Raw genomic sequence first — 19,588 nt, forward strand, 5'->3', positions numbered from 1 at the left:
GGCCCGCTCAGCTGCAGAGCCGTGTGTGTGCTTAAATTTCCTTCATCTTCCAGGCTGCGGGCTCCCTCTTGGTTTGCATCCCACTGACCCGCTGGACCTGATTGTCTGGGCTCCTGGGCAACTGGACCAGAGCTTCCTCAAGGCCCTTATCTGCTCTGTGCTGTCACCACAAAGCCTCCTCTCATCTCCCTGCATCCTGACTGTCACTAGGTCCCACCTTGCCTGCTCTCCTTCCTCCCACGCCCCCCTGACTCCTGCCCACAGCTTCTAAAATGGGGTCTTACTCCGCAACCACCACCTCTCACCTCTGGCCAGCCTCCATCCCGTGAGGACTTCCCACAACTCACCTTTCAGATGGTCAGGGTGATACTTTGTCTACTTAAAGAGGATGTGGAGGAGGCAGATCTTAGGTTCCTCCCATGCCTTTTTTTTTTTTTTTTTTTTTTGGCCACACCTTTGGCATGTGGAAGTTCCTGGGCCAGGGATCAAACCCGAGCCACAGCAGCGACCCAAGACCCTGCAGTGACAATGCCAGATCCTTAGCCCACTGTGGCTTTTAAGTCAGGGTATCTAGGGTCCAGAGCCCAGCCGTGCCACCTGGTGCGGCATTTCCCAAGCCTCTGAGGGAAATGGCTTTTATCACATCCACGTTGCAGATGAAGAAAATGAGGCTCTAGCGATGAGATAGCTTTCCCTAGGTCCTGGAGCCGGGAAGTGGTATAGTTGGGATTTCAACCCAGAAGGCTCTTGACTGCAGAGCCCACAACCCTTCCCCCCGGGACACTGCCTTTTGTTCATATGTTTCATTGACCCCGAAAGGCCAGGTGATGACAGCAGTAGTGTGGTACCTGGTTAGTGTCTTCCCGCCTTATTCTGAAGTTTTCATATCTTTTTAAATCTTTTTCTGAAGTAGGAGCCACTGCTTCTTTTATTAGCTCCTTGTCAAAAGTCTGTTTTCTTTTCTTTTTCTTTTTTTGCTGTCACACTTCATCACCTTCTTCCATTCCTGCAATACCCTGCCCCCGCCCCCCATCACAGGCAGGGAACCAGGACCCTGGGAGGTCATCGATTTGCCTGGAGACTTTCAGCGAGGCCAGGATCAAAACTGCCCTTCCCACCCCAGTCACGGTTTATTAATTGTGTCCCCACACCCATTCTTCATGTTGAATTGATCTGAATTCATCAGATTGGGGGTGTACTGGGTTGGAAAATTGGTTCTTTTCCTGAGCTCTGATGGTGAACAGGCAGGCACTGAGCAACTGGTTTGCACAGACACAGCCAGAAAAATGCCCCTCCAGGATCTGCTTGCAGCTATAGAGCAACCCAGCAAGAAGATTGTACTCCAGGTGCAGAATTTTATCGTCCACGCCAGGGTCAGTCAAGGTGAGATTTAGGGTCAACATACAGGTGAACTTTTTGTTACAGGAGATGAGATACTATATAAACCATTACCACGGAAGGATGTCAAACCTTCTGGAGACCTCCGAAAAGCAGCAATTCCTGGGTTCCCGCTGAGGTTTTCAGTCAAGAGCAGCTCTTTTGAAAAGATGACAAGGGAAATCAGTTTGTAGCAAGCCAGTGCATTGAGGTTGTTCTTCATTGGATGTTGGAGCTGTAGTCCAGGTTGCATTTTGTTTAATTACCTGCAGTTGTTCTCCTGGCCTCTGGGTGGCCCCAGTGGGACTCCTGGTCCCACGTTCACCAGAAATCCAGAGCCACTATACTGTTCCCCCCAACCCCTTCTGTAAAAGCTTTAGCATCTACTCCTAACTTTTGTCTAAATCAGTCATTACACTGGTGATTGCAAAATGGTGAAAGAAGCCATTCAATTGATAGGGTGATCAGAACTGAAATGGCTTAGCAACATGGGAGGGGGGTGGTGAAATAGCAACATTTTAAGCAGACAAAGATTAGAGACCATTTGTCATACCGTATCAGAGTAAGATCCTCATGCCAGTGCCAAACGCTTTCTGCCACTGTGAAGCCAAAAATTCCTTTAATGGGAAATAAGGCCTTTTGGTCTTACTGGCACCATAGCTCTTTAAAATGCAAATATTAACTAAATTTTCTGTTGGATTTAGCAGCTTACAGAGCACTTTCAAATGCATCATTTCAGTGGGTCTTCATACCCACTGTGGGAGGTAGTTATTCCCTGTCTAGTGATAAAGAAAAATGAGTCTGAGTGCCCTTAATGCCCTCCCCTGGATCACACAGTAAGAGCCTGAGCAGGATTTTTTAAATGAGCACTTCATTGAAAAATAATTCATGTACCATAAAATTTGTCTTTATAAAAGTCATGAAGTTATAATTCAGTCATTTTGAGTATATTCAGAAAGTTCTGAAACTATTACCACTACCTAATTCCAGAGAGTTATCATGATCCCCAAAAGAAACTCCATACCTATCAGCAGTCACTCCTGATTCTGTTTTCTGTAGCTCCTGGTAACCGCAGATCTACTTCCTATCTCTAGGAATTTGCCTATTCTGGACATTTCACATAAAAACAGAATCATAAGGAGTTCCCGTCATGGACAGCAGAAACAAATCCAACTAAAAACCATGAGCTTGCGGGTTCAATGCCTGGCCTCGCTCAATGGGTTAAGGATCTGGCATTGCTGTGAGCTGTGGTGTAGGTCGCAGACGTGGCTTGGATCTGGCGTGGCTGTGGCTGTGGCATAGGCCGGCAGCTGTAGGTCCGATTTGACCCCTAGCCTGGAAACCTCTGTGTGCCAGGTGTGGCCCTAAAAAGACAAAAGACAAAAAAAAAAAAAAAAAAAAAAGAATCACGTGTGGCCTTTTGAGATTGGCTTCTTTGACTTAGCATATTTCAAGGTCCATTCACCTAACAGCACTCTGTTCTTTTTTATGGCCAAATAACATTCCATTATTATTTGGCCATTACTATTATTATCCATTATTATTATCTGCCAGCCTAAGCCAGAGCCACAGCAACACCAGATCCGAGCCACTTCTGTGACCTACACCACAGCTCACGGCAACGCCAGATCCTTAACCCGCTGAGCAAGGCCAGGGATTGAACCAGCAACCTCATGGTTCCTAGTCAGATTTGTTTCCACTGTGCCACAATGGGAACTCCGATTTCCTGTCTTTTTGATTTGCACTTCCCTGATGACTAATGATGTCAGATATCTTTGCCATGTGCTTATTGGACAGTTGTATAGATTCTTTGGGGAAATGTCTATTCAAATCATTCGCCCATTTTTATTTTTTTTTTTAATTTTTTATTTATTTATTTATTTTTTTTGTCTTTTTGTCTTTTGTTGTTGTTGCTATTTCTTGGGCCGCTCCCGCGGCATATGGAGGTTCCCAGGCTAGGGGTTGAATTGGAGCTGTAGCCACCGGCCTACGCCAGAGCCACAGCAACGCGGGATCCAAGCCGCGTCTGCAACCTACACCAGAGCTCACGGCAACGCCAGATCGTTAACCCACTGAGCAAGGGCAGGGACCGAACCCGCATCCTCATGGTTCCTAGTCGGATTCATTAACCACTGCGCCACGACGGGAACTCCTTTTTTTTTTTTTTTTTTTTTTTTTTTTTTTTGTCTTTTTGTCTTTTGTTGTTGCTATTTCTTGAATTCGCCCATTTTTAAATTGAGCTATTTGTCTTATTGTTAAGTTGTAAGAGTTCTTTGTTTATTCTAGTTACAAGATCTTTATTAGATATGTGTTTAGCAACAATTTTCTCTCCTTCTGTGAGTTGTCTTTTCACTTTCTTTTTTTTAATAATCATTTTTTAAAGTATGGCAAGATACACATAATATGAAATTTTCCATTGTAATTATTTTTAAGTCTGCAGTTCAGTGGCATTAAAAACATTCATATTGTTGGGCAACCAGCACCCCTGTCTATCTCCAGAACTTTTTTCTCTTCCCAAACTGAAACTTTATACCCATTAAACAATAACTTCCCATCCTGCCTTCACCCCCTGGCAACCACCGTTCTGCTTGTAAGCAGAGTAAAACCAAACCTCAGATCCTTCGCAGTTCTTGACACTTAAGATAGTGCTCAGCCTTTGGTCTTAATAAGTTAGCTTGGAGCTTTTTCATGGGTGCAGGCAGAAGTCACATGACTCCTGGCAGAAGTCAGCGACAAGAGACTCTATTGCTCTCAGCATGCAGAGCAAGCAGCAGAGGTATGAGCATATTTGTGTTGATTCCCTAAAGTCCCCTGTGGGAAGCCAGATGGGCCCATGTAGACCCCCTGCCTCTAGTGAGTTTGGGTCACAGCTGAGGAACACTGGACCAAGGACCTGGCACTTGCTAGCCTTAATCACTATAGCGCACAAACCAGCCCTTGCCACACTGGGAAGGAGCAGTCACGCAGTGGTCACACTTGTCCCCTTGCCTGTTTAGCTGTCTCTGTGACCAGCTGTAGAAACTCCCAGTATCAGAGGGTGGTTAAGCCTTGCAGCCTAGCATCCTCAGCCAGAATGTGTAGGTGTGCTCAGGGTCACACAGGAAAAGCCACCCCTAGAACCCAGGCATCCATGCTCTGCTCCAGTGGCTTTTCCATCACCTTCCTCTGCCTCAGGGGTTTCCATATGATACCTGCCATGCTTACAACATATCAGCCTCACCAGGAGGCATTCAGGTGGGTAGAATGGGGAAGCCCAAATCCACCACTTTGTCCCACTAGGTTTGCCAGCTTCTTTTTCAGTTAAGATTGATTGGGAGATGAAGAGGACATGGTGGCCAAGGTCAATTGCATCGGGTTTGGTAGGCCAATCATTTAATTACCAACACTGCAGTGGGCCTATGAGTGGACATATAGTTTGTCCAGCTGAAGGAAACAGAGGGAGGGTAGGTGAGGGGAAAGAGCATCCTACTGAAAATGGCTCACTTAATTCACAGGTGCAGAGCCCCGCCCTCTGCTCCCACGCTGCTCCACCCCCATCCACACACCCATCCCCTTCCTCCAGGCAGCAGGTTCCCTCCCAGTCCTCAGACCCACAGCTCACTCCTAAGCCTTCTTGACCCTCCCTGGGAAAGTTCTGGGCCCCTCCATGACTCCTCCACTGCCTCCTCCTGCCCCTCCCTGATTGTGGCTCCCAGTGGCCCAGCATTCCCACCGGTGGGTACCAGTGCTTTTTCCTCTGCTTTCCTGTGGGGGTGAAGGTAGCATCTTTCCTTTCGTCCTGTCTCTCTCACCTGTGAGCTCCCCAGGTGGTCCCATTCCCGGTCAGCTGCAGAACCTGGGCTATTGTTCCGGAAGCAGGGGTGCAATGCTGTGGAGATGGAGCCTTGCACGCAGGGAGGCGGGTCAGGAAAGCCTCTGCTGAACTGCTGACCAGACAACGGGGGACGAGGGCTGGTTCCACTGAGCTCCTCTGGCATGTGTGGAGCCCCCACCGAATTGTTTCATCTCCCCTCCTCCCTCTGCCCTGAGACAGCTTTTCCCGGCCCCGCTGCAGACCCTCTCCAGGAAGATCGTGCGGTCCAAGATGAACAGCACCCTGGTGGGCGTGTTCGCCATCACCCTGGTGTTCCTGTCGGCTTTTGTGAACATGGTAGGAGGCTCCACCTCCCTGACGTCTCCCTGGCCCCTTGGCTGAAACCCAGGGGAGTCCTATGCCCCACACGCACGGACCAGGGGGAGACTCCCCCCCCGCCCCGCCCCCAGGCCCGACGTTCTCCCTCCCCAGAAATTCTTCTTTGGGTCTCGCCTCCGGTCGGGGATCAGATTTAGCTTCTAAAGCCTCTCATGCAGGCTCTAGTTCTCCCTCCCAAGGCTGAAGGAGCCATGAAGACCCAGGGAAGTTCACCCCAGGGAAGGTTTACGAGCCCCGCCCTAGACAGTGTAGCTGGTTCCTCACCCTCTTCCAGGCGCCTCTCCTGTCCTGGTCACTGTTGGGCTGCATCTGGGACAGCGTAGCGATGGACACCCTCTGCCCTGTGGAGATGGGCTGGCCCGGCCTGGCCCCATGGGCTGACCCTCTTCTTCCCCCTAGTTCACGTGCAACTCCAAGGACCTATTCAGCTGCCTGGCGGAGGAGCACAACGTCAGCACCAGCCAGATCAACGCGTGCCACGTGGTGGAGTCAGCCTTCAACTACAGCCTGGGTGATGAGCAGGGCTTCTGCGGCAGCCCCTGGCCCAACTGCAACTTCCCCGAGGTACTGGGCAGGGAGGGGCTGGATGCAGGCGGACACCCCCCCACACACACACCCCTCTCTGCCCTCGACTGTTCTGAGCGAGTCTTGAGGGCTCTCAAGCTCACTGCCATCCCAGAGACCTTCTTCTCTCTGAGGTCTTTATCATGTCATATGCCAGACACCCGTGAGTGAGGCCAGCCTCCTCAGGATAACAGTGATGACACAAATAGCATAGCTGTTGTTTATATGGTTCTTACATGTGTCAGACACTGCGTTAAGTGCTTCAGTATATTTACTCATTTAAGTCTCACAACAACCCTATGACATAAATACTATTATTATCTCCTTTATAGAGATGAAATTGAGGCACAGAGAGTTTAAATAACTTGCCTACGGTCACACAGCTAGTAAGTGGCAGATCCAGAGTTCCCACCCAGGTCATCTGGTTCCAGAGTTCTCACTCTTAACTTGTAGGCAGAGCTATTTCTGGACCTTCAGCCTCAGCAGCATACCCGTCCTGCCTCAGGAGGACCTGTCTGACCCCCCTGGCTTGGGTCAGAGAGCAGAGGGGAGCAAAGGGAACCTAAACTCAAACCAGTACTGCCACCAAGTTCACCCATTCAAAGCAAACAGTTCAGGAGTTCTCATCATAGTACAGCAGAAAGGAATCTGACTAGGAACCATGAGGTTGTGGGTTCAATCCCTGGCCTCACTCAGTGGGTTAAGGATCTGGCGTTGCTGTAAGCTGTGGTGTAAGTTGCAGATGCTTCTTGGATCTAATGTTGCTATGGCTGTGGTGTAGGCCGGCAGCTACAGTTCTGATTAGACCCCTAGCCTGGGAACTTCCATATGCTGCAGGCGCGACCCTAAAAAAAAAGACAAAGTGAACAACTCAGGAGCATTTAGTATATTCACAAATGTGTGCGGCCATCATCATAATCTAATCTTAGACCTTTCCATCACCCCCCCCCCAAAGAAATCATGTACCTACAGGTTATTGGGTTTAAGAAATAGTACCAAGAACCCTTAGAGTGCAGCCAGCATGCATTAGACGCCTGTGGCATGCCAGATGCTTCCTTGGAGAACAGTTTTCCAGGGAGCAGCAGGGCCAGGCTTCTGGCCCAGGGTATCCGCTCTGGGCACTGAGTGATTTGCACACCACAGCTCCCTAAGGGGGCTCACATGAAACCTATAAGATGATGGCAGGTTTTGCTCTTTTCTGGGGAGAGGGCACATGCTTTCATCCAACCCCAAAGCACCAATGAGTCAGAACAAGGGTCCAGAACGGCAGTGAGGGCCCTGTGGGCAGTGACAGCGCCAGCCTCCCTCCCGAGCCCCAGGGAAGGGGCCTGATCCAACATTTCTCCTCCACCTGGCCCTGGACCCTGGCTGGGCACTCCCTGGGCCCCGGGCAGCCACACTCCAGCAGCAGACCCAGCAGATAGGGCAGGCACCTGCCCTCCACTCCCACCTCCGTTTCCTCTCCCATGTGGCCTTGAGAGCCCACAGGAGCTGCTGCCTATGGGCTGTTTGCTGAGAAGAAGAGGCTGGTTTGTTCCGTGGCGCTGTCCCATGGGAGAGTGAAGGAGTAACGCAGTGGTGGCTGGCCTGTTCAGGTCCCTCGTTGGCAATGGATGGTTGGGCCCAGTTCGACCAGTTTCAGGCTGCAGATCCCAGGCCCTGCCAGCTCCAGACCTCACAGGCCGACCCCACCCCACAAGTGTTGTACTGATTCAGCAGCTTCTCACAGTCCCCGAGGGGGGCCTCAGTATTAAGCTTTGGCCTCCTGGATGTCTGGGCTCAGGGTCTGAATGGGAACCCAGGCTGGCTCTGAGTCCCCTTCCCCATCCCCCAAGGATGGGATTATTATCCTTGGGGCTGATGGAGCTGCTGTGTCCTCCCTACTCCTGCCTCTGCCTGCTTCCTGCTGGTGAGCCGAGGGTGGTCTCCCCCGTTTCAATTATCCGGGGCCTCTGCAGGCCCTCTTTGGGTTCCTAAAGGCCTAGGGAGGCAGAAGGTCCAACCTAGGGGCTGCCCCCACTGCCAGCCACAAATATTTGGCCTCTAGCCCAGGGCAGAGGGAGAGAACAATGAGTCGCAATGCCTGACACAGAAACAATGGTGCTAAGTTTAAAAGAGAGAACAAAGTAAGAGATGTTGATGTGGGGAGTTCTTGTTGTGGTGCAGTGGAAACGAACCCAACTAGGAACCATGAGGTTGTAGGTTTGATCCCTGGCCTTGTTCTGTGGGTTATGGATGTGGCATTGCCGTGAGCTGTGCTATAGTTTGGATTTGGCGTTGTTGTGGCTGTGGCCTAAGCCAGTGGTTACAGCTCTGATTTTACCCCTAGCCTGGCAACCTCCATATGCCGCAGGTGCAGCCCTAAAAAGCAAAAAAAAAAAAAAAAAAAAAAAAAAAAAAGAATAGATGCTGGTGTGTCTGGGATTAGCATCTGTTATCAGGGGATAACAGAGCAGAAGGGGAACTCTGAGGCCACCTGGTTCAGCCCCTTGTTTATCAGAGAAAGAAGCTGAGGCTCTGAGACCAGAAGGGATCTCCCCAAAGCACAGGGAGGGCCGCAATCCCTCATCTGAAACCTTCCGAGTCAGAGAGGTTTTGGACTTTGGAATTTTCCAGCTTTTTAAAATGTTACCTCAAATTAAAAAAAAATTAAAAAAAAAACTAAATGTTACCTCACACTCCAGTGGAGTCTGGGAAGCACTTGATAATGAAATGCAGAAATATTTCTGCAGCAAAATGTATACCTAGTCTCAGGAAGCAGGATACAGATGATAATTCACATCACACGAGTAGGTCAGTTTTGCCACCAAATAAAGGTCAGTTCAGATGTTGCCACCATGTCAGTTATGAAAACACTTTCAATTTTCAGTTCTTTGGATTTAAAGGTGCAGATCAGGGGCTGGGGCCTGTGCTCCCACAGTTATGGAAGGCACCAGGCACTGTGCCAGGGGGCTTCTTGTTGTGTAATTGTCACAGTAAGCCCATGAGAGAGGAGGCTTTGCATGTGCAGAAACTGAAGCTTAGAGAGGTTGAATGAATGGCCTAAATCATACAAACAGTCCCTGATGAATCAGGGCTGAAACTCAAGTCTGCCTGAGCCTGGAGCCCCGCTCTAACCATTGGGCCCTACTGCTGGCACTGGCCACTCAGCCTGGAGACCCATCTCCTGGTTCCTTCCCAGGGCCCTTCACAGCACAGCGCAATGTTACATGAGGGAAGCATCCCTAGACCTGCATCAGTTCAGGCTGGAGGCGGCAGGGGGCCTGGGGTGGGCGGGGCCCGGGGCGGGGCTGCGGGAGGGCGGGGCCTGGGGCGCTGAAGCAACTGCCCTCTTTCCGCAGTACTTCACTTACAGCGTGCTGCTCTGCCTGCTGGCCTGCTCCGTGTTCCTGCAGATCAGCTGCATCGGGAAGCTGGTGCTCATGCTGGCCATTGAGCTCATCTATGTGCTCATCGTCGAGGTGCCCGGTGTCACGCTCTTTGACAATGCTGACTTGCTGGTCACCGCCAACGCCATGTAAGTGGCACACACTTCGCTCCTTACACGGGGTCGGGGGTGGGGGGGGTGGCATTGCAGAGAGGCAGGAAGAGTGGGAGGCTGGGGTCCTGCGCCGCTAGGGGCTTGCCAGGGGAGGGCGCTGTTGCTCCCAGCTCTGAGCACCTGGGCAAATCAGTACAATGTCTAATTTCCCTCCTTCCTTTCCTCAGTGGTGGGAGTGACCTCAGGGCTACTAGAGCCCCTGTCCTCTGTGTCCAGTTTCCTACTCCATCCTGACCTCAGGCCTCAGCGAATTATTCCTCATCTGTCCAAGGCAACCTCTGATGAGCTATTTTTGCCTAACCACCCTTGTGCCTTAGGCCCAGAGGGGTCACAGTCAAACAGAGCTGGAAAGCAAGGTGTATGGGAGCAGAGGAACAGCCTTTGTTGTTCATGGGCTCTGGTACCGTTTTGAGCCAGGCACTTGGACACACATTATCCCTTTCATCCTCATAGCAATTTAGCAAAGTAAGCAGGGCCACCATGGACGGTTGAGTAGTTTGTGCACTGCTCAAAGGCTCCTGGCTATGATGGTGAGCAGTTAAGTCCCACAGCCAGGAGGTGGCATGGGGGTGGTGCCCCAGGCTATCAGGCTGGCAGTCAGCCTGGTCTTATAATTACAGATGTTAGATTCCCTAGGGAGGTGGCTCCTTGAAGGGAAAGAGCTCTGGTTTGGGGTTCAGTTGAGTTTGAATCTCAGCCTCAGACACATTTGGCTATTTTTCCTGAACCTCATTATTTTTTTCCCAACACAATGGAAATAATAATACTCATTGTAGTAAAGTGTATATCAAGTGCCTAGTTCCCTTTTCTTCCCATTCCCACCCCCCTCCACACGCACACACACACCAAGAAGTGCAAAACTTGTGAGTGACAGGCCTGTGCTCTGAAAAAACGCGACAAACAGTGCTTTCTCTGAGTTGGATGAAAAGATCCATTCATCCATCTATTGATTCATTCCAAAATACTTCTCGAGGGCCCACCCCGTTCCAGGCAGTGGAGGTATAGTCATGGATAAAACAGGCAAGAACCAGAAATGGTCTTTGTGTGCAGAGAGTGTCACCTGAGCAAATGAAGATGTAGTGAAGGATCTATGTCAGAGGCAAGGAAGGACTTCTCGGTAGCCGTGCGAGCTGTGGGCAGATGACAGAGAGACACTGTAGCATCGGGAGTGGGGCATCCTGCAGCCCTGGAGGGACAGGAGAGGGAAGAGGTCAACTCTTCTCCCCGTGGATCAGGGTGGGACAGGGAGCTTTGCCTCCTCCTTCCCACCCACCCCACCCTTCCCCACAGCCCCCCCACTCCTCCTGCTGAAGAAGCAGCAGAGGATGAAGGTCTTTGCTGGCTTGGGAGACCCTGGCGTGGCTCTAAGGCAGCTCTGTCCACTAGACAAATCATGCAAGCCACAGCTGTCATTTAAAATTTCCTAGAAGCTCTGAAGTTTCCTTGGTGGCTCAGCGGTTAATGAACCCCACTAGGATCCATGAGGATGCGGCCTTGCTCAGTGGGTTACGGAGCCGGTGTTGTCATGAGCTGTGACGTAGGTCACAGACACAGCTTGGATCCTGAGTTGCTGTGGCTGTGGTGTAGTCTGGCAGCTGTAGCTCTGATGTGACCCCTATCCTGGGAACCTCCATATGCCACGGGTACAGCCCCCGCCCCCAAAAAAGCAAATAAAATTTTCTGGAAGCTCTATTAAAAAGGCAAAGCATGCAACTAATTTTAATATTTGTATTTAACCAATAAATTCAAAATATTATTTTCATAGGTAGTCAGTTTTAAACTACTAATGAAATATTTGACATTTTTTCCATACTAATTCTTTGCTAGTATATCTAGTTGATACTTATAGCACACTCTCACCTGTACTACCCACATTTTAAGCTCCATGGCCACACAGGCTGGTAGTTACCATACTGGACAGTGCAGGTATAGTGTTTCTCCCACCGGGGTGGCATCGACTGGCTGTGGTGGGAGAGGGGACAGGCTTCTGCCCAGGTGGGTATGCTGGGGGACCCCAGGGTCCCAGGTAAGGGCTAAGTGATTTGGGGTCATGGTGACTAGATGCTTTCTGGGGTCGGGTCCTGCAAGCCTCCTGTCCTGAAAGTGCCCTAGGATGGAGAAGAGGGAATGCCGGGGCAGGGGGCGAAGGAGCAACAGTCGTGGGGGGCAGAAGTATTAGGTGTGGGAAGCAGAGCTGGGCAGGGGGCATGGTGGGGGTGGGCAGCAGAGCAGGCGGCAGTGAGGGCAGAGGCTGCCAATGCAGAGAGCGGCCCTGAACAGCTTTCCCCAACTCCTGTTCACAGAGACTTCAACAACAACGGGACCTCCCAGTGGTGAGTGGAAGCTCCTTCTCCAAGTTCTCTGAAAGGGGCCCTGCCTGCCTTTGGCACTGAGCAGCCACAGGCCACCAGCCCGGCAGAGAAGGCAGGGGTGCCCAGGCGGGAGGGGGCCTTGGTGGCAAGGCGGGCGGTAGAGGAGGACACCCTCCCCTCCCTGGCTACCAAGGGGGCCTCACTAGGTTGACACCCTTCGTCTGTGATCCTACCACCTCCAGAGGATCTCCAGACACGGTGGCCAGGGTCCTCAGAACCCTCATGTCATTCCATAGCTTGTCTTAGAGCATTTAGCTTCAAGCTCCTCCCCAGGGGCAGGTATGAGGCTCCAGGCACAGGAGGACAGGTACCCCTCTGCCCCCGAAAGGTGGAGCAGAGGCAAGGCCTGCAGGGTGAGGGTTAGGCCTGGCCTCAGGGCTGTAGTTGGGCAGGGAGTCTATGCAGCCTTCTTTACTGGGACAGGAGCAGAGATTGGGACTGCTGCTTTTGTTAAGGGTATGAGCAATGTCAACAGAAATATGAAAATAACAGCTACCAGTTTTGGCGTTTGTCAGATACTGTACAAGGAGTCTGCCCACGGTATCTCTAGTGCTTACCACAATCTGGAAATGTGGCTATTGTTATCCCATTTTGAAGATTAGGTAACTAAGGTTCAGAGGGTTAGGAGACTTGCCCCGAGTTGCCCAGAGACAGGCAGTATGGCCTGCCTGGCTGCCTTATAACAACCCCTGTCTTGTCAACTGAGAAAGACCTGGATGTCCACGCTGTCTTTTACAAGGGCCTTGTTTGTCCCCTGTTGTGACCAGAGGGAGGCTCCCCAGGGATGGGGGCGAGTAAGCCATCAGGAGAAGAATAATAGCTGCTGAGCTGCAGGGTGAGCAGGGGCTGCCCACCAAGGAGCCGACCTGGAGGGGGTACAGCTCAGGCACAGTCAGAGTAGGAGAAGGGGGAGCTGAAGTGGGAGGGAGAACAAAACGCCTGAGAGGGCCTCAGAGCCTGGCATAACGTGCCGGGGTGTCCACCTCCTGCCTGCAGCCCTGAGCACCCGACCAAGGTGGCACTGAAGGTGGCAACGCCCATCATCATCTCGGTCTTTGTGCTGGCCCTGTACCTGCATGCCCAGCAGGTGGAGTCCACCGCCCGCCTGGACTTCCTCTGGAAACTGCAGGTGGGTGGCCCGGGGCTGGGGCGGGGGCAGGGGAGACGCTTAGAGACTGAGCAGCTCCCCACCTGGGCTGGGCTGGACCTCTGTTCTGCACTGACGCTGTGTCCTGCTCAGGCCTCATCCCCCTGACTGGTGCCCCATGCGTGTCTCAGCACGTCTGCTCCCCACTCTCTAGGGCCAAGAGGGCAAACCCAGGGCGGCTTCAGACAGATCCACCCTCCGTGGTGCTGGGACTCGGATGGCCTCCAAGGATGTGCTCTCAAGTCACAGAGCGTGTACATCCAGATGCTGGGAGAGGGGAGGCACGGCAGGCCCGGTTTGTGGTGGGGACAAGATGGGGTCAGGAGGGCAGGGGGAGACAAGAGTGGCAGAGGAGAGGAGGGAAGTAGGAGCACGTGGTCCTGGGCTTCCACAGGCCTTAGTGCAGGAGCTGGCACCAGAGACTTCTGAACAGGGCTCGATGTGACCGGAACTGGGCTTGAAGACTCCTCCTGGGGAAAATGGATGGGAGGGGCATTGAAGTGTCTTGACAAAAAGTCCAGCCAAGTGGCCCAGGCAGTGGGTGCTGGGTGCCCAAATGGGGCTGAAACCAGCCCGCACCCTGCTCTCCAGGTTCCCTGCCCTGAGCCCTGATTGTGTCCACCTGGAGAAGGAGCTGCTGCTGGGCCCCACACGGGGTGCTCCAGGTGCTAGTGGCACCACTGTGACCCCTCAGGACCTGCAGGACCACCTCAGGGTGCAAGAGAGGGCACCCAAGGGCACCCGCCATGAGAAAGCCCTGTCTTAGATGGGAGTCGGGGTGGGGCTCAGACTGGAATTCCAGTCCAGCCCCTTGGGGGGTGTAGCTTAGCCCAGCCTTGCCTCCCTTGGCCTGGCCCCTGTGTGCAGACTGCTTCTCTAGCTCATCAGCCGCTTGCTCAGGCCTCCTCCACCCTCAGCTTCTTCGTAACATTGAGATTAAAGTCTTCAGGCTGAGGCAGGAGGCCCTGGATTTTCGCTGGATGCTGACTGAAGATGCGGGCATCTGGCTGCCCCTGCTGTTGGGTGTTTGGCATGAGGTCTGGCTGAGGCACCTGCTAAAGCCTGTGGTGGGGATGCCCTGAGGTTGGGGTAGCATATTTTCCACGTGGAGTACCCCTCCTAAGCCCTAGCTATAGAGGGGCCTCAGGGGAGCCAGAGTGAGGCTGCACCTTCTCAGAGCCTCCTCCTGGCTCGCCCACACCCCTCCCCTTGGGGAAGCTCCCAGGAGGCCCCAGCTCTCTCCTGGGGGCTGACCAGGCTCCATGGGGCCAGGGACCAGTGTCCCTCCACGCCTCTGCTCACAGCCCCACCTCCCCCGTGAGCCTCTGAGAAGCCCCTCTCAGGATGGTTGCTGTCCTGTAACTCAGTTGTGTTGTGAAGACCCAGAGACCGGTGGAAGGCAGGGAAGTGAGCCCATCACTCCGCCTCTTTGTGGCCGCAGCCCCTTTGCCCTCACCTCGTGGCCTTGTCCAGCTCCTGAGTGCACAGAGTCAAACTGAGGCTGCCTGCCAGGCAGAGCAGCACAGCCTGGAGCTTCCCTACAGGCAACAGCAGCTTCCCCGCAGCCCGGAAGACATGGATGCGCCACCAGGCGGGCACCTGTCTCTCCCAGCTCCCAGCCTCAGTGAACCTCCCAGGCCAGAAATAGCCAGGGCTGCAGGGTCTCTGCTGCAGGAAGGGGTGCACTGAGGATGAGGACAAGACCTTCTCCAGATCCCTTGGTTTGAGCCCTTGACGCGACTCGCAAAGCATTCCCGTTGCCTCCCCCAGCCTGGACACCCGAGGCCACGTGGGGAGGTTTGGACCCAGTTGTCACTGTCAGTCACCCCCCGCGGCGTCTTCAGCCCCAAGAACCACTTGTCTCATTCATGTGTCTCTCCACATGTGGCTGCGGAAACAAGCTATTTTCACTCCTTTATCTTTCTTCCCTGACTTCCTACCTCACACCCACATACCCCACCCCGCTTTGTGTCTTCTTTTATGGGAGGACATTTTTAAAAGATAATTTTAAACTTCCAGAAAAGTTAAAGTACAGTGTCAGGGGCTCCAGCAGTCCCTTCACCAGATTCCCCAACCACATTTCTGCATTTGCCCAATCCCCCTCCCCTCTCTTTTCTAACGGGATGCCCCATCACTCCCTAAATTCTCCAGCGTCTACCCCCCAAAAGCACGGCATTAGCCCCGTGCACACTCCCAGTCAGGGGTCAGTTCCATCTACCCACAGAGCCTCTTCTTGGCTTGTCAGCTGTCCCAGTTCTGGCCCACAATCACGTCCAGGTACCATGTGCATTTAGTTGTTAGGTCTCCTCACTTTGCCTCTTGGTCTTTACTGTCTTAAGGAGGGTCTAGGACCCTCCATCTAGGGCCCTTCGTGTTTCCCATGTCCAGACCCAGGCCACACCTTCTTGGAGTCTCACTGTGGAAATGACCCTGTGTCCTCAGAACATCACTGTGGGAACTCCTCTGTGTTGGCCTGTCCCACCCCTGGTGATGGTCACCTGGACCTGCTCAAGTGGGTGTCTGCCAGATTTCATCACTGTTGGGTCCCTATCTTCCCTTCTGCACCCAGGTAGCATGTTGTACAAAGATACTCTGATGTTTCACCAGTATTCTGATCCTCAGCAGACCCCACCCACCCGCTCAGCATCCATTGCTGCCTCCTGCCTGCCAGGTACGGGTGACCTATGTCTGTATTCCTCCTGCATTTGTTAACCGGTGTTCTCTAGGAAGCCAGAGCTCTCCTCTCCCTCTTACCTGTGTATTCATTTATCTACATCAACAAGGATTCAGAGATTCTTATTGAATGCAGTGGGGTTCACTCTGCTCTCCTTATGATTTAATTGTCCTGGCCTTGGTCAGTGTAAGTGTATTCAGGTTGGTGTCTGTGTTCTTTGAAAAGTCTCCACCATTCTTTTTCCTTTTCTATTCTTTCCTTTCCTTTCCTTTCTTCTTTCTTTCTTTCTTTCTTTCTTTCTTTCTTTCTTTCTTTCTTTCTTTCTTTCTTTCTTTCTTTCTTTCTTCCTTTCTTCCTTTCTTCCTTTCTTCCTTTCTTTCCTTCTCCTCTGTCTTTTATCTTTTTAGGGCCGCACCTGTGGCGTACGGACATTCCCAGGCTAGGGGTAGAATTGGAGCTGTAGCTGCCGGCCTGCACCACAGCCATAGGAACACGGGATCTGAGCCACGTCTGTGACCTACACCACAGTTTACGCAACACTGGATCCTTAACCCGCAGAACAAGTCCAGGGATCGAACCCAAGTCTTCCTGGATACTAGCCGGGTTCATTAACCACTGAGCCACGACAGGCACTCCGAAGTCTCCACCATTCTTTGAACATTTTCTTACTTTCTGGCTCAAGAAGATGTCTAGGGCTCATTATGTACTTTCCCTTCAAAGCGCCTCAATTCCTTTTAGTGACGAGTGGTATTTAGAAACCCAGATCAGGGCACTCAGGGTGCTCACGGTTCTAGACCCTCTCTGTGGACAAAGCTAGGAAATGATGTACGTGTATATGAACATAGAAAAAAAAAAAGACACACGTACACACATACGTATGCATGGATACTACTCCAATACCTGTCTATTCATATTTAAAACCCTGAGCTTATACCAGCACCCCCATTTCCAGTGCAACCCCTCAGGCTTCTTTCTAGCCTTCCCCCTGCCATGCATGCAGATACCATCACTGGTGGTGAGAACCTGCCCTTCCATTCTTTTCATGTATTTACTCATTTTCTTGATGGAACCAACCTCCTAACCACCCCCATCCCTCTCTCTGCCCCAGCGTGCCCTCTCCCCTCTTCATTGCCCTGCTTCCTTGCACGCTGGGCATACCACATGTGGCCCCCCTTCCTCTGATCACCTCCTTCCTCAGGCACCAAGGCCTCTGCAGAGGGGAGGAAGGAAAGAGGAGGGAGGGAGGGAAGATCGGAAGGGAAGTGACTGACAAATCCCCTTTTTGAAAACAAGAAGGCTGTGCACATGTGTGCACGTGTGTGTGAGTGTGTGGGTGAGCATGTCTCTACCTGCCAGGCATGGCAGCCTCTCTCCACGGAAGCCCTCTGACAGTCTCATGATTCTTCCACATCCCTCCATCTTCTGTCCTGCTCCAGGGCTTTGGGGGACAAATGATCACCTGAATGCAGGTCTTAGGATGGGTAGGTGATGGTTGCTGCCCTGCCCTCAGTCACCTCAGCAGCCCAGCTTGCTATTTATTGGATCTGTGGTCTCGTTGGCCATGTGTGGTGCTGACAGGGGGTGGGGAAGCCTGAAGCACCTGAACGAGGAATTTCCCTGCAGGGCCCCTCCAGTGGGCCTCAGTTCTTGGGGGAGCCCATTCTTGTCCCCACCCCGCACAGTGTTGACCTTGTTAGGACTAGCACGCAGCTGTGGACCCCTGAGCCTTGCTGCCTGGGCAGAGCATAGCCCTAGAAGCAGTAAGCTGTGAGGGTAGCTGCCCCACACGTCTTGGACAGAGTTCCCCAGTTGTGGCCTGTGCACCTGTCCAGGGCCCTGGGACGCTTGGCTTCTGTTTCCAGCAGCAGCTGTGTTCCTGGCATCCCCACCTCCAGCCTCCACCGGCACCCTACCTGACACCTTGGTCAGATGCCTTCTGGGAAGGCTCGTGGCACATTTCTGTCACCTGTGGGCTGATCAGAGGGGCTCCTGGGTCCCCAGGCATGTGGTCTCGGTGGGCAGAAAGAGCAGGGCTGGGGGGTAGCCTGAAAACGCACCAGCTGGGGCTCCTCCATGGGACAGCAGGTGACAAGTATAGGGATTCTCACCCCAGCCTTCTCCCTCTGGCACCCCTGTTCCAGACAGGAGCAGATGGCCCTTATCCATGGGGAAGAGGGTGATCAGAGTGTCCCACCTCCCAGGAGCAGAGGTCACATGGCAGGAAGACAGAGCATGCCCTCTGTACCCCCACACTCCCCACACCTGAGGGTCCAGGAGCTTCCTTGGGTGTGACCCACCCCCACCCCATCCTCGTGGCCACATTTCCGATGACTCCAAAAGTGAGGTGGGTCCTCTCCCCTGAGGAGAAGACTCAGCCCCTGTGCCTTGGGGTCCCTGAACTTTCTCCTTTCTTGCTGGACAGAATCTTGTAGCCTTGGTAGCTGTGCCAGCTCCTTCCCCACAGGCGAGCCAAAGCCGAGAAACACTCCTGATCCTTCTGGAGGTCCTCATTGCAGCAAATAGAAAGGCTTCCATGTTTAGTCTGGGAAAGTCCAAGGAGGCTGGCCAGCTCTTTAGACAGCCCTGCTCATGATCCTTTGCCTGCCTGCCTGCCCTTCCGACACAGTCACCTCAGTGCAAGGGGCCATTTGGTTTGCCTTTGAGAGGAAAGAGCCACCAAATTCCACTCTGTACCCCTGTGTTCCTTGAACACTCTGGTCAGCTGGTCCCTTGCCTGCTGTGGTGCAAGATGACCTCTGTGCTGAGCTCTGGGTTGCTGGTGGCCTCTGACCCAAGGGCTGGGCACTGCCCCTTTAACCTGGAGGGTGAGCTTGTCCCAGACCCAAGACCCAAGTTGGGAAAGAACCAAAGTCAACGGTGGTGTCTCTGTCCTGCCCAGGTGGCACCTTGGAGCACCTGCGCTGTCTGGCCCTGGGGCGAGTCAGCTCTCAGGGAACCGGGAGACCAGGCAGGGCTTCAAGGCGTTTTCCCTGTGGTCCGTCTGCTAAAGTGATTCTTACCAGACCACCTTTCAGATTGCATTTCATGATAGGAAAGGAAAATAGAAAGTCGAGGAGTGCTTGGGGTGGCTGGAGGGCATTTGGGTGGGGCTCTGGACCCCTCTGTGTTCTCCTGCCTCCTCTTTGTCTGGGGCAGACAGGATCCTTCCGGCCTCTCCTCCAGGACCTGTTTCCACTCAACAGGAACAACACTGTCACAGGCGTCGCCTTCCCAGAGGCAGGTGGGGAGAGGTGGCTACTTACAGATCTCTCTCTTCTGAGGGTCAAAGTAATAGATGCTCTTTGTAGAAAACCTGGAAACAGAGATGGTGTCGAGGATGCACAGCTGGTGCTTGCTGAAACCCTGGGCCCCGTTGGCACGTGCATGGGTTTCTCTGCCTTTTTCTTTCTTTCTTTCTTTCTTTTTTTTTTTTTTTTTTTTAAATATTTTTGCCTCTTCTAGGGCTGCATGTGCAGCACGTGCAGGTTCCCAGGCTAGGGGTCAAATCAGAGCTGTAGCCACCGGCCTACGCCAGAGCCACAGCAACGCAGGATCTGAGCTATGTCTGTGACCTACACCATAGCTCACAGCAACGCCGGATCGTTAACCCACTGAGCAAGGCCAGGGATCGAACCCACCACCCCAAGGTTCCTAGTCGGATTCATTAACCACTGTGCCACGACGGGAACTCTTCTGCCTTTTTCTAAGCGGTGCACCACCT

At 52.8% G+C, this 19,588-nt stretch overlaps 1 protein-coding gene across 2 annotated transcripts in view; it reads left to right on the plus strand.

The window, feature by feature from the left end:
- The window catches only part of ADCY5 (adenylate cyclase 5), a 162,547-nt gene that overhangs the window by 134,948 nt on the left and 8,011 nt on the right, over nt 1–19,588 (plus strand). The window contains exons 13-17 of one of the 2 annotated variants that reach the window (XM_021070242.2): nt 5,411–5,527; nt 5,969–6,133; nt 9,475–9,650; nt 11,978–12,007; nt 13,043–13,175. In XM_021070242.2, coding sequence (XP_020925901.1) covers nt 5,411–5,527; nt 5,969–6,133; nt 9,475–9,650; nt 11,978–12,007; nt 13,043–13,175 — 621 coding nt within the window. The remainder of the gene's footprint in view (nt 1–5,410; nt 5,528–5,968; nt 6,134–9,474; nt 9,651–11,977; nt 12,008–13,042; nt 13,176–19,588) is intronic. The other variant, XM_021070243.2, reaches the window with a different exon arrangement.

The sequence above is a fragment of the Sus scrofa genome, chromosome 13 (genome assembly GCF_054392235.1).
Source record: "Sus scrofa isolate SSC_HxYL_T2T_F1_AM1 chromosome 13, Sscrofa_HxYL_maternal_Yorkshire_Landrace_v2.0, whole genome shotgun sequence".
NCBI classification, from domain to species: Eukaryota; Metazoa; Chordata; class Mammalia; order Artiodactyla; family Suidae; genus Sus; species Sus scrofa.